This window comes from Typopeltis vanoorti, chromosome 1 (assembly GCF_054136105.1).
Source record: "Typopeltis vanoorti isolate ZY-2024b chromosome 1, IOZ_Tvanoo_1.0, whole genome shotgun sequence".
NCBI lineage: Eukaryota > Metazoa > Arthropoda > Arachnida > Uropygi > Thelyphonidae > Typopeltis > Typopeltis vanoorti.
Window position 1 is genome coordinate 115,879,998 of NC_143549.1, and position 14,646 is coordinate 115,894,643.

A 14,646-nucleotide genomic window follows, 5' to 3' on the forward strand; every position below is an offset into this window, starting at 1 on the left:
AGTCGTTGCGATAGTAATCTGCTCAGTACGAGAGGAACCTCAGGTTCAGACACTTGGCACATGTGCTTGGTCGAGTGACCAGTGGTGCGAAGCTACCATCCGTGGGATTATGACTGAACGTCTCTAAGTCAGAATCCTGTCTAGCCACTGTAACGATATCGTTCGTGCCTCGCGCGTTAAAAGGCAGCGCTAGCCGGAGTTGTTTTCGTACTGTCACGATCGCTCTGGCGATGAGGCCACTAGAATGGAAGCATCAAGGCAGTCGTTGAGACTATGCGGCAGCTGCTTTCTACGCCCCACCATTCAGTTGTGACTTGCTGGCACTAAATCGTCCGCAGACGATCTAGTTATTACTGGTGTGGGTGTCGTGCTTAGAAGAGCAGCCACCATACTGCGATCTATTGAGAATCATTAGCACATATATTATGCCTAATAATACCTGAGCTATTCTCACTAAGACTGATATTTTCTTCAAACGACTTATCAAGTAAAGTACTTCAGATTGGTTTAGATATGCAAGTAATTTATCTTTCTCTACAGACATAATCGCTGCATACTATTACATACTTATATACCCACAGCAGCAACTGTCCAAGAATATGCATTACAAATGTGATCATACTCCATGCCGCCTTGGATTGTCTGTAATGGATAGCACATTAACTTTTAAATATCATCGAAATAATAACTTAAGAAGAGCCAAATTACCTCATCACGATCACAGTCAATATTTTCAGAATCCCAGCAATTAATGTACAACTATGTCATTTATTTCAGTATGCGTATATAAAATTGAGAAGAAAACCTGACTTTCATACTCATTTCATCCATCTTTGTCATGCGTTCCACTCTTCGTAGTATCTTTTTACCTGAAAAGCCTACTTACAATTTCTCCCCCAATACGATAGGCTGATTCGCTTCATTTATCAGAATTCACAACACAAAAGGGATAGATTTTTTCTTCAAGAAATGTTTTCCACTTCCTCCTCCAACCTTACGGTAACAAATGTTTACCTTTTATGATTGAAAAATCGTTGCTTTTTCAGTGAAACAAATTTTCTATAATAATAGTAATAGTAATAATAATAATAATAACAATCTTCTATCATTACAAACTATCATGATCATTATTAGCAATTTGTAATTTGTTATCTGTTATAAATCATCCGTTATAAATAAAACATCACTAAGGATGAAGAACAGAGAACTCACATCTTGATTTCGTTATCTTCACAGGGAAATGGCTAAAAGACACTAATTTATTCATTTGGGCATTCTAAATTTTTCTACTTAGGGTTACAATTGGTTCTCCTTTGGTTGGAGAGTGCTAGGTTCGAACAATATGACACGAAGGAACTCATGATTATGTATGCCTATTCATAATTTCTGAACAGCTTTGTACTTTTTTACTGCTGTAAGTGTGCATGTATTCCAGTGACACTTTTCAAATAAAAGTGTGGATGTAATTCTTTTGCACCAGATATTCAACTTTTATTTCCCAAAACAGGCAAACTAGCCCCGTGAGCATACACTCATCAACTGACATTTAAAAAATATTAGCCATTAGATGTAAAGTATAGGGATGAAACGGAAGCTTCATTATCTGTGTAAAAGCCCTAAAGATAGAATCAACCTATCTTTGATTAAGAATATTCAATGGATGGATAAAATTAGTATATCTTCAAGTGACATTTTAGATAAAATTAACTTACTACTTGCATGATAGTTCATCCTCTATGAAAAGTTAATATTGAGTCGGTTATTATGCAAGATTTTCTTATGGTATTTTAGTATACTATCATCATAAATCATTATTAGAGATATTAATTATTAGATTGCTTAATTAATATCTCTCATGAGATAAAATCTTCTCCCTCTTTACGCTCTGAGGCGCACGAAGAAAGACCTAGGTTTAATTCCGAGCACCGACTACAGGAACTCTTTCTATGCCTTTCTTCGAGCGGTTCCCGAGCTAGTCGATATTCGGCACTCGCAAGCGCGCTTTTTTCTCCCAAAAAACTATTTCAGAAATAGCATATCGTGCTAGGTTTTTATTAATTATAATTTTGTATCTCGCCATTCTGTGATCACTAAATATAATACAATTCTTTTAAACTGTTACATCATTTACAACATATCTATAGTTTGTTAGTATAAAATATCTTTCATTAAAGGTTTGTCCGTTTATACTTCTCCATGTTTAGTTTCATTGTTTTCAATGTTAAAGAATGAACACACAATAAGGAATCTGTTACTTTGGTTGAATTTTATCTGACCTTCTCCTCTTTCATTCTCTTCCTTTTGGTAAGGTTTGTATTGAATTTAAATTATTATTTTTTTCAGCTGGTCTTGCATTGAAATGGTTATGAAAATTATACAAAATTCGCTACTCTATTATACAGTTTTTTCTAGTTTTGCGTATAATTCTTTGATTTCGCCACGTGAGTGATCTGAAGTTTTGGTACAAATTTGGATAATTTTAATTTGATGTTTTATTCATTGACATTCTTATTTCTGCTACTCAGATTCATACTTCTTTCATGTAGATTATGTTATCTGTTAATCTTTCATGTATTAAAAAAACGACGCCACTGATGGAATTGTTACCACACATGGAGTGGTATTATAAATGTTATTTCTGTTATTTAATTAGATATTTCGCTCTTCTACGCACAACCGATACTACAATGACATCATTTAAGTTTTTACAGTCGCGCTGCATCGCTCTTCCGAGTAAGTTTCCATATGAAGAGATTGCTTCTCTTCTTAGTGCCAGTAAATATTGTTGTATTGCTCTGTCGTTTGTTCCTTTTCTTTATGATCTTAATGCCTTTGTTATCCACAGATTTACTAGAACGTTTTTTATGGATTATCAACTCACGCACGCACGCACGCACACACACACACACACACACACACACACACACACACACACACACACACACACACACACACACACACACACACACACACACACACACACACACACACACACACACACACACACACACACACACACACACACACACACAATATAACTATGCAAGTTGCACTATAAATTTCAGTTCACCTCATGAATCCATCTAACAACAGCCTCTCTGCAACGTATCTTTATAGAATCGAAATTCTTTTCATTTTTTTCCTTTCTTCAAAATATGATGACAGTTAAATCGCTAACTTCCAGGAAGCATTTCAATCTCCTGATTCATACAGTAGGTACTATCGCACAGAACTGCATCTAATAGAATAACAGAAAGTGAAATCAAATAATTCCTCCCTGTCTCTTGGTTTCCTTTGAGATATTACAATAACTGAATTCACTTTCCTTATGAAAGTCACAATAATCCTCTTTGAAGAATAAGTTTCATCAAAGTTTCAAGAAATAAGTTTCATCACTTCAGAATTAATTAATTTCGACATGAAAATCTCAGCAAACTTCATTAAGGAAATATGTTAACCCAAATTAGAAGGTTCAACGTTTTTTTAACTGCAAAAAGAGTAAAACATTTCCCGAGTACCGTATTTTTCTCCTTATAAGGTGCGCTTTTTGTACCAAAAATGTATATGAAAATTAGGATGCTTCTTATAAGCCTATGAATTTTAAGTCTTATACTCCAAAGTATTTTTTATCTATGCCCAGTTACTCTGCGCCATCGTTGGTCGATAATGCGTGATCAGTTTGAATAGTTGCAAGGTCGTTTACGGTCAAGCATTAAAAATAATAATCAATACATTATTATATTTAATTAGTTTTTAGATTTAATAACCCATAGATTCTACGAAGCACAGACATAGTAAGTTTCAATATGAAGAGATTGCTATACGATTGCGTTTAATCGTATTGTGGGTGAGTACGCAAAAGAGAAGGACAAAAGAGCAGCAGAGCGGCACTTTGGATCTCAGCCGAGAGAAAAATGGTACGAACTTGGAAAAAACAAGTGTAGCAATTAATAGTAGCCAATTCTAAAAAAAAAAATTTTTTTTAAATCTTCTCTTGCCTGTTTTGAAAACAGGCAAGCGGGTTAGAAACTGAAAATGAATAAAAACTCTGATAACAGATCACAGAAGATCGGGTTGCTGCTTATCTACAAAAATGATTATTCAACGCGCAAAATTATTGACAACAGAAGGAAATATCATCACTTTTACAGGTTCGCCATCATGATGCTTTAGATTTTTGAAGATATGCATGCCTGGAAAAACGAAAATATCAAAAAAAAAAAAAAAAAAGCCAGACGAATTCGAAAATAATTACTGAGTTTCACCGATTCATCATAATTGCAATTTTGAAATTTTACAGACAGCTAATATGGGCAAATTGCCTCTGACTTTGATGTGTCCTCGAACAAGACTGCTGACTCCAAACGTAAAAATAAAATATTATTGTTAAAACTTTTAGTGACTAAAAAATCCACTATACTGTTGTTTTGTCGTGCTGTGCAGATGGAGCACCTTTTTTTTATTTTTAAAAGGAAAAACAATGCACAAATAAAACATTCCAAAGAATTCACATTCAAATTCATCCAAAAGGTTGGATGGATGAAGAAGGGATGCAGTTATGGATAAAGGGCGTGTAGTCCAGACGTCCTGGCAGTTTATCATAAACGTGCTTTGTTAGTATGGGATAAGTTTAGATGGTATAAAACCGAAGCTGCTAAGCTTCAGTTCATTTTGCGAATGAACTTTGCAAAATGGACACAAAATTAGATTCACTTCATGAATAAAGATTCACTTCAGCACTTCAACTTTTAGATGTATCAATAAACAAACCATTTAAAGGATTTATGAGGGAAAATGGGTTAATTGAATGCAATATGCAAATTTGAGAAAATATTTACATGTAGGAGAAAGAAGGCCACAGTTTCGCAGGTTTGCGAATGGGTAAAGAGTTCATGGAATAAAAAAACCCGAAATTATTATAAAACCTTTTCCAAAGTGTGGCATCAGTAATTCTCTTGATGACTTTTTATTTCAAGACGGCGATGACACGGTTTCTGATGAAGAAGCAAGTTTTGAAAATTTTGAGAGTGAAGGTGATGGCGATTAATTGATGATTTTTAAGAATAAATAATTGTTTTTTATCTAATAAATGGATAATCTATGTATTAAATTTTGTAATAAAAAATTTATATTTACATAAAAAATTCGATACATAATTCGGCGTCTTATACTGCGAAGAATATTTTTTTTCAAAAAAAATCGACGTGATAAATGTGATGCGTCAATGCGGTGCGTCTTATAAGAAAAAAAAAATACGGTAATCACCGCAGTATGTTCTCATGTGTTAAAAGTGTTTTAAAAGACGGCCCAGAAATCAAGGTATCAATTAATTCTCAAAAATCAGAATCTGCTAATCCATTGTTGGAAAAGTCTTAAAGTTCAAAAGACATATTTCGGTGATTACACCACATTTTTTTATTATTATTCAGTTCTATAAAACACTGAAATAATAGTTCCCGACAAGTTTCGTAAATCGTAGGATTTACATCTTCAGGGATAAATAGTATGACTTAAAGTTTAAACAACAGAATTAATAAATACAAATTATAACCGTCTGGCTATTCATAAAACTCAAATAACAGAATGCAGATATATAACGTTATTCACGTTGAACAATACTGGACGATGTCACGTGTGCTTGTTCTCGTTCATACAGTCCGAGCTCAGATTGAGGTAGATTTTTTATTAGAGCTGACCACACTTGATGGAGGATTAAACCTTGATTTTTATTGCATTGGGTTGGGTTTTTTAGCATATTAGCAGCTTCTTTAAATTTTCTTATATAACTGTTGTTTTCTATGTATGACATCGTCGTTTTTTGCCAGAGTACATCGTGTCCAGTGGAAGTGGTATGGAAAGCAAGACCCGTTTTTTGTTCTCTTTTGTATTGTACGTCTTTTTGGTGTTCAGACATGAGTATTTCTCCAGATATTCCTGTCTGTCCTACGTAGCAAATCCCGCAAGAGCAATGGATTTTGTACACTCCTGATTTTTTAAGAGGATGATGAGGTGGTTTTGGTGGATGTAGGAATTATTTCAGTGTTTTATAGAACTGAATAATAATAAAAAAATGTGGTGTAATCACCGAAATATGTCTTTTGAACCAATTAGCCACAGAAGTTTACGCCTGCAGTCTTAAAGTTGTTCACATGGCATATTCCGGTAATTGGACCACATTTTTTAATAAGCTATATAAAACACAATGTTTTTAATAGAGCCGACAAGTTTCGTAAGTCGTCTGACTTACATCTTCAGGGGTAAAAGATAATTTAAAGTTTTAAAACACAAAGAAAATATTTATAATATTTATATATTTATAATATATTTATAATAATATTATTAAAAATCAGAATACAGATTCAAGCAGTGCTGAGTTTAAACATTGCTCGATGATGCCACGTTCTGTTGTTCACGTTCATAATGTCCTAGGTCTGATGGAGATATATTTTTTATTAAAGCTGACCAAACTTGGTGGAGAATTAATCCTTGATTTTTATTGCATTGTGTTAGTATTTTAAGCATGTTTGCAGCTTCTTTAAATTTCCTTATGTAACCGTTTTTTTCTATGTAGGACATGTTTGTTTTCTGCCAGAGTACATTGTGGCCGGTGGAAGTGGTATGGAAAGCTAGGCCTGATTGGTGATCTCTTCGGTTTTGCACATCCTTCTGGTGTTCGTTCATGCAAATTTACCCAGAATCTTCCTGTCTGTCCTACGTAGCAGATGCCGCAAGAACAATAGATTTTGTAAATACCCGGTTTTTTTAAAGGATGATGAGAAGGTTTCGGGGGATGTAGACATCTTGAAATTTTTTCCTGCGGCTGAAAGGCTACTTTGATGTTATATTTATTAAGTCATTTAGCCATCTTGTCTGTAACATTTTTGATATATGGAAGCGTGAGAGCGTTTTTGAAATCTTGTTTCTGAGAGATGCTTGTAGGAGGTGTATGGAGGATTTTTTTTTGATAGTCTTGGTTTCATAACCATTCTTTTGAAAGATCTGTGTTAGATATTCTAATTCTTCATTTCTCTGTTTTTCTGTGTGGAAATGTTATACGCTCTGTCCTTTAGGGTTTTTATTAGACCTATTTTATGCGAAGGGTATGGTGGTGTGAGGCCGCATTAAGAAATCCTCCTGTGTTGGTGGGTTTTCTATATATTGAGAAAGAAAGATTATTATCCTTTTCATTGACTTCTAATAGAATGTCTAGAAAAGGCAGTTCCCTAAGTTTGTCTTGTTCTAAAGTAAATTTTATATTATTATGCAAAATATTTAGGTAATCTTTGAAAGCAATGAGTTCACTGTTGTTCCTGGCCATATGATGAATATATCGTCTACATAGCGCAGCCATATTTTTGGTTTTTTATGATAATTGTTTAAACCATTATTTTCAAAGTTTTCCATAAATAGGTTAGCTAAAGCCGGAGAAAGGGAACAGCCCGTAGCCAATCCTTCTTTTTGTTCCCAATATTTGTCTTCATACATGAAAAAAGTATTATTTACACAATGTTTATAAAGATCTACGATGTCCGGAGGAAAAAAGGTCTTCCAGGAGATTCACAGTATCGTTTCTTGGAACATTTGTAAAGAGGCTGATAACATGTTTTGACGATTCGTTTGAGCACTTTTTTAAAGGTGATTATATTAAGGCAATTATTTACATTTAAGTTAAGTACAGGAGCAGATTCAGCAACAGGTGTTCACTCTGCGACCTCTAGCAGCAAGTCTAGTCTACTTATAAATTAAAACTTATTAATCCAATTTAAAATATATAACATAATTAATAAATTTTGGGGAAGAAATAAGGGTCTGGTCATACACAGGATGAATCAGAAAAACAACAAACAATCCCTTATGTATATTTGTTCGTATGCTTCTAATGGATGTGCTGCTTTGTAGTGATGCAATGTACTCAACAAAAGGAATTAGCTAGCTAACACTGCAAGGTTAGGTTACAGCGGTCACTTTTCCAAAAGCAATCCAATCATCGTGATGTTAAGGCATATAGTGCTGTTTAATTCAATTCAATAAAACAAGCAAACACAGCAGTAGTAGTAATTTATCAATCAATTTATCTAAGTTTTAAGTGCTGTTCTGTTAACTGCCATTGTTTCATTTTTCGTCCCGTAGATATTGTAGCGACGTTGCCTCCAGAAATAAGCACCATATGCCCATTTGGATATTCTTGGTTTGATTTTGGAGGAAAATACTGTTACGTCGTTGAACAACACAATAAATTCAGCTCGGATGATGCGAAAACGAAATGTTCCGTTCTAGGTAGGTCAAATACGGCTTGAATTGAAAACCATTTTGATGCAATGTAAATTAATAATTAAAACTTGAATCAATAATTGTATTTCGATATATATATATCAGTCAATCCTATCAAATTTCAGTTTAAATCCTCTGTATGAGGTTTGTTCGATAAGTCAAAAATAAAGAAAGCATAATTTTTTTTTGGGGGGGGAACACACATTTTTTATTTTTCAACATAGTCTCCTTTGAGGTCTGTTACACTTAGTTCAAAACGATGATCGCGTTTTTTGATCCCGTCCGATATAGTGTGATTTGTCCAACTCTTCAAAATAAGCAGTTGTTTCTGCAATCACCTCATCGTTTGATGAAACTCTCTTTCCTGCCAGCCATTTTTTCATGTTTGGAAACAGACAGTAATCCGATTGAGCCAAATCTGAAGAGTAGGGAGAGAATGCGAAAACACTTCGTGGGGTGAATAGAACAATTTTGCTGTCACAATTGCAGAAGATGAGGAGTGCGTTGTCGTGGTGAAAAATAACTTTTTTCTCCAAGCGCGGCGTATTTCCTTTATTTCATTACTTAAACGATCCAGCAAAGAATACGTACTACTCTCCGGTAATTGTTTAGTCCTTTTCCAAGACGTGTATGAAGATTAGGCCACGAGCATCCCAGAAGACGGTAGGGGACGGTTTTCGCTTTCTTTGATGCAGATTCCCAGCTTGCAACCCACTGCTTTGACTGTTCATTGGTCTCAGGCTGGTAGTGATAAATCCATGTTTCGTCTACTCTTACGAAACAACGCAAACTTCCTCTGATTTCCATTGAAACAGCTTCATTCTGTGCTTGCAACAGTCCACACGTTGATGCTTTTGATCCAGTGTGAGCAAGCGCGGTACCCATCTTACAGATAGTTTTCTCATATGTAAATGTTCATGTAAAATATTATGTATGAAGTGATTTGAGATGCCCACAGCCTTAGGAATTTCACGAATCTTCACTCTTCTATCATCCATCACCATATAATGGATATTTTCAATAATTTAGTGACCTCAACAGGGCATCCAGAACGTTCAGCGTCACTTGTGCTCGTATGGCCACTCCGAAAGTTACTAAAACACTTATAAACCCTTTTAATGGGAGATGCAGACTCACCGTAATGTTTACTAAGCTTAGCTTTGAATTCCTGAGTCGTTTTGCCTTTCACAAAGTAATGTTTAATCACTACACGAAATTCTTTCTCAGCCATTTTTCACAAATCATGGTACTTGGTTGATTCAAATGAAAACTAAACACACAGTAATAGATCTATCTGACTGAAACTTAATGTGCGTGATCCTCCAACGCGAGCAACTAAAAATAACCTCGATACGTACTAGTGGCACCATCTTTTAGACTTTTCACGGACTTATCGAACAACCCTCGTACATTATGGATACAGATTTAACTGCAGGTGAAGAAATGTATATTTATAATTCATTGCAACATTATTCTGTAAGATATCGCTCAGTCCTTAATTAAACGATGGTGTCTAAGTGGATTGTGGCGTTTGCCACCTACAGGTTGTGTCTGAGTTTAGTTGAGGAATACATGCCTTATAAAATGAGTTAAAGTGGCAATAAGTCACTCATATTTACTCATAGCGACATCATCATGACATAATTTGCAAGAGGACTTAGGCAAGAAGATAGGCAGATAGACTATGGTCATTAATAATAAATTCATTGTGCCCATGACATTAGAGATTTATATAGAAATGAGCTTTTCGTATATATCTATAACCTAAACGCAATGTGATTTCAATAAGAATGAAATTCATTCATCTCAAACAAACAGGCAAAATGTGACATTTTTCATGCTTCAATGAAGCAGTCATCTGTAAGGATTGCTACTTTCTAGACAATTCAGTCCGTACTCACGACAGAAACACATATTATCACTTGGACACCTCTATAAAATGCAGAGTCTGCAAAAGAAACCAGGCCTTTTAATAGAGGATATTTCTAAAATCATATATTTCACTGTTGAATTAAAGTGGCTTTTCTAAATATTTGCTGACTTACTGAATCGAGTGGAGAACGATTGGCCTCTATAATCGACAAACAATTCATTCTCCCTGTGAATTCCACATTAAATATGGAGTGTTTCTGAATCTGTTTAGGTGGTTGACAAGTTGTTGCCAGTCAGACAGCCATAATGACTAATACAGGTTAGAAGCGTCTTAAATTTTCGCACATATTAAGAATTCCCATAATTCTCAAAATTCCCGCAATTGATTATTGCAAAATATGTCTCCTACATCATCTAATCGTTAGAATTCACGCTCTGTTTATAATCAAATAGTGGGCAAATTCATTGGGAGGCATACCCTGGCCATTGCCATCTCTATTTTAAGTAGAAGTGGTGAATCGAAACAGTAGAACAACAACAACAACACAATGGATGTTAAGTACGCAAACATGATTCAGTGAATTTTGCGCAGCGAATATTAAAGCAATATTCCTCTGTTATTCTACTATGTTTGATTATATTTGATCAAGCGATTAATAAGCCTATTCAGACAAACTCAAAATACTGAAAAATGCACGTTTATCGACCTCCCCGAAAACTGTTGAAAGAAACATTGAGAGGCTAGCAAATTGTAGTCTTAACTTTACTTTTGATAAGATTTGATAAGAGAAATACATGGTTTTAATGATGATGATGCAAATACAGGCACTGTAATAATCAGAATATTGCCAAATGATATATAAGATGGAAATGTAAGGAAGCAAAAAGAGCTATCGATTGAATGTTAGTAAATGTAAAAAGTCTGCAGTTTGCTGTATTGAGATAAACAAAGGTGTATTATATAGATGAACGTAATCTACAAGATAGTGGTCAAAGTTTAGAAATCTTCGAGTTTTATTTGATAGGTAATTGACGTTAAGGGAACATTTAACAAATATTTCGAATACAACAGAGAGGGTAATTGCACCGATGAAAAGAATATTGATATTCTTTTCGTAATTAATGATAAGGAAATTATTTTACAATTGCACAAAAGCTTGATACGACCATGCTTGAACTACTCTGTGTAGTCCGTTCATCTGGCTTCCGAAATGATGAGATATAACACACGTTGTGGGAGCAGCAAATTATAATTTCATTTTTTATATAAATATTATTTCAGGACCATAGGAATGTAAATAATAAGAATATATTAAGAATTTGTGGAATACGGCCACTAGCAAGCAGCACAATCAGGTGTCATATGACATAGGCCTAAAAGGTTCTCAAAGTATTATCCACTATAACAGTATATGAAAGTTTTTATATTATAGTGGGTGTTAAGAGAAGGATCTAGCATTCATGGAAATCAAAGATGGGCGTGGTTAAGGAATTGGTGACAGCTAGGCTTTTAGAAAACAAAATGCACCATCACTTTATTAGAAGCTTTGTTTATTGCCGACGCAATAAATAAAGCTCTCAACAAAAACAAGTACACCATCCTTATGCTGCTTGACTTAACTATTTGATACACTTGATAACTGTTTCAAAGCATTTGATATACTAGAAAATGACATACTACTCACCAAACTATACTAAATAGGTCTACAATTAAATGATTATCAATGTCGTACATTTTTGAAATCTCAGTTTCTTCACAACTAATAGACAAAACTTACTTCCACCAGCTCCTGTGTCATCGAGCATTAGTTCCCCATCTTGGAATTTCAGAATATAACACTCACGGACGTCCAATTCGTAGTCAACTCTTCTTTGGTAGCATGCTATTATTTCAGACCACTTCTGATATAACTTTTCCCAAGTGGTCCTGGATAACCATATTACAATGTACATATCTTCTAAAATAATAATAGGTTTCCATCCTTTTAGAGCTATGTGAAGAGTTTTGTCTCATGCTATTTTCCTGAAGAAATAAAATTTTGGTTCACCCATTATTTTACTTTACCAGACACAAAATACCACAACACAATATGATAGCTGCACTGGATGAATGAATTTCAGTAACTGAAAATGCACTCAACTCGATTGTTTTTCCTTATAGTACTATTTACTCTGACCAACCATCTGTTTAAAAATGTAACCTTCATGCAGATGACTCATGGACATGTTTCACATGATGGTGTATTTAATGTTCATATGATTTTTATCTTCCTTTGTGACATCATACTCTGTGGCTCGATTGGTTTTCTATATTATTTATTCTTATTATGTTAAGTAGTTTTATCCAACACAAATAAAGTAATTATTTATTATTGTTTCAACTGAACATTAGTCTGATCCTACACTTTTCATGTGAAATCTTCTCCACTAAAAATTCTGGCTATTAATTTAACATTCGATCCTTTTGTGTCCAAGAGTTGACATGATTTCTTAAAATATTTCAGGCTTTGCATGAATAAATAAGATTAATAATTCACTGAGTGGATTTTCAATAAAAGTCTTTGGTTAGTTTGTGGCAAGAAATTTCACAAGATTTTTCTGCAAACCTGCAAATTTATTTTGGTTGTTCTATTCTAATCGGTTGATACATCTAATATAGTAACAAAATTGTCACTATTTAATTCGTTTTGTACTTTAGCCATTAAAAAACCCACAATTGCTTATTTGCCATCTCTGTCTTTTTTGATCTGTTTGTAGAATAGTAGTGTTGAAATAACTAGTTTTGAAATAGTAGTTTTGAAATAACTTTTGACTGTCAATCACATGATTTTAAACTTTCGTCATGAAAAATTTTCACCAAAAATGTACATTGATAATAATTTACTATTTTTTGAAATTGAATTACCAGCTATTCGTATCATGGGAAGAATTATCGCTAACCATCTAAATTCATCAATGATAAAATTAGACTTTCAAGATTTTATTCAATTGATAAAGATTCTTTATTTTGGGACTTTACGAACATTATATGAAAACTGCTTGTGTATATCTGATGACAAAATAATACACGGAAAGATTACAGAGGCATGGTGTCGTTTCCAGACTAACGGCAAATCAAATTATGGAGCTATGCTTCCTATGGTGGCCGTTTTTAAGACTCCTTTGCATGACCAGCTATTTTGATGTCATGTAACCAAGAAACAGTGAGTAATGAACATTTACTTTATTGAAATCATTGGAAAATGTTAAGAGTGTAAATTAAATATTGTGAAATATTTTAAAGTAATTACATGTTTCGATTTTTTCTCTGTAAATATACTTGTAAATAATATTTCAGCAAAATAAAATATGCATTTCTACACCTAAATGAACAAAGATATGTGTTGTGTTTTCCGCAGCAAAAATTTTACTCAGTTATTCTGTTTAGAAATTGGTATATAAATCCATAACTTTATACCTTAATGCAATTTTGGTTAATTATTGAACGAAATGACATCTATACGAGACCATATGTGTAAAAATCGGTTACTATGAAATTTTTTAATTTCGTAGTCATTAATGTAGATCAAAAAACATCATAATACAAGAAAAGTAAATGTAAATATATATATGTATATAAAGATAGGCCGAAATTTGAAACGTTTTTATGTCACATTTTTTTTCTTTGGCTTACCAGCCTGGAACTCGGGGATTTGAGCACCGTAGGCGCAGGGGGAAGCGCCCCCTAATATAAATAAATATATATATATATAATCACTACTGTGAAATTAATGCCTGGAATGGAAAAAAGTGAAGATAACTGATATCCTGTAATTAATTATTTTAGAAAATTGTCTGATGACATTGTTTGAGTTATCTGCAAACATTTCGTTCACACTCTCGAAAACCAGAACTGATTATCTCAATTAAAATGTTGGTGTCATAAGAACACAGAAGGACCATGCAAACATCAAAAGAGAGGATATGAGTCATGATTAGACACGTTGAGTTTTACACTCACCTAAACATATCACTATAGTCTAAAGTTTTAAATGTTCTGAACTTTGTAACATAGAAATTAACAAAATACTACACAGCTAATATTCATTTGAAATAATAAAAAAATAACTATTTATTTGTGCTGGCAAAAGAAGTTTCTAATAAGAAATCGCTAACAGAGAGTTCCAAACCTTGTTTTTCTCATTTCCTTTAGTTAAACTTATTAATGCTAAAGGGAAAAAATAAAAGAAAATTTCAGTTACAGAAGTTGTAGCATTGAAGCAGCTTTGTAGCTTTAATAGCCAGTGGAGGACAACCAGTTCATCCCACAGTTTTGCAAGCAAAAGAAGTTTGTGTATGCAATGATGAATTTCTTCTTTGCCATGATTATAAATATTTATTTGAAGGTAAACATTTTATTTATCTTTACAATTTTTTTTTATTTTTGAATGGTCGACTTTGAGGTCACATATTGTTTTCAAGAAAAATGGAAACCCTACTGTCAGACACTGTTAAGTTTAAAGC

The 14,646-nt window shown here is 33.7% G+C and overlaps 1 protein-coding gene across 4 annotated transcripts in view; it reads left to right on the top strand.

Annotated features, from left to right (window-relative positions):
• The window catches only part of LOC150110338 (macrophage mannose receptor 1-like), an 80,885-nt gene that overhangs the window by 31,539 nt on the left and 34,700 nt on the right, over positions 1-14,646 (top strand). For all 4 annotated transcript variants that reach the window (XM_090398985.1, XM_090398969.1, XM_090398978.1 and 1 more), the window contains exon 8: positions 8,131-8,277. In XM_090398985.1, coding sequence (XP_090255111.1) covers positions 8,131-8,277 — 147 coding nt within the window. The remainder of the gene's footprint in view (positions 1-8,130; positions 8,278-14,646) is intronic.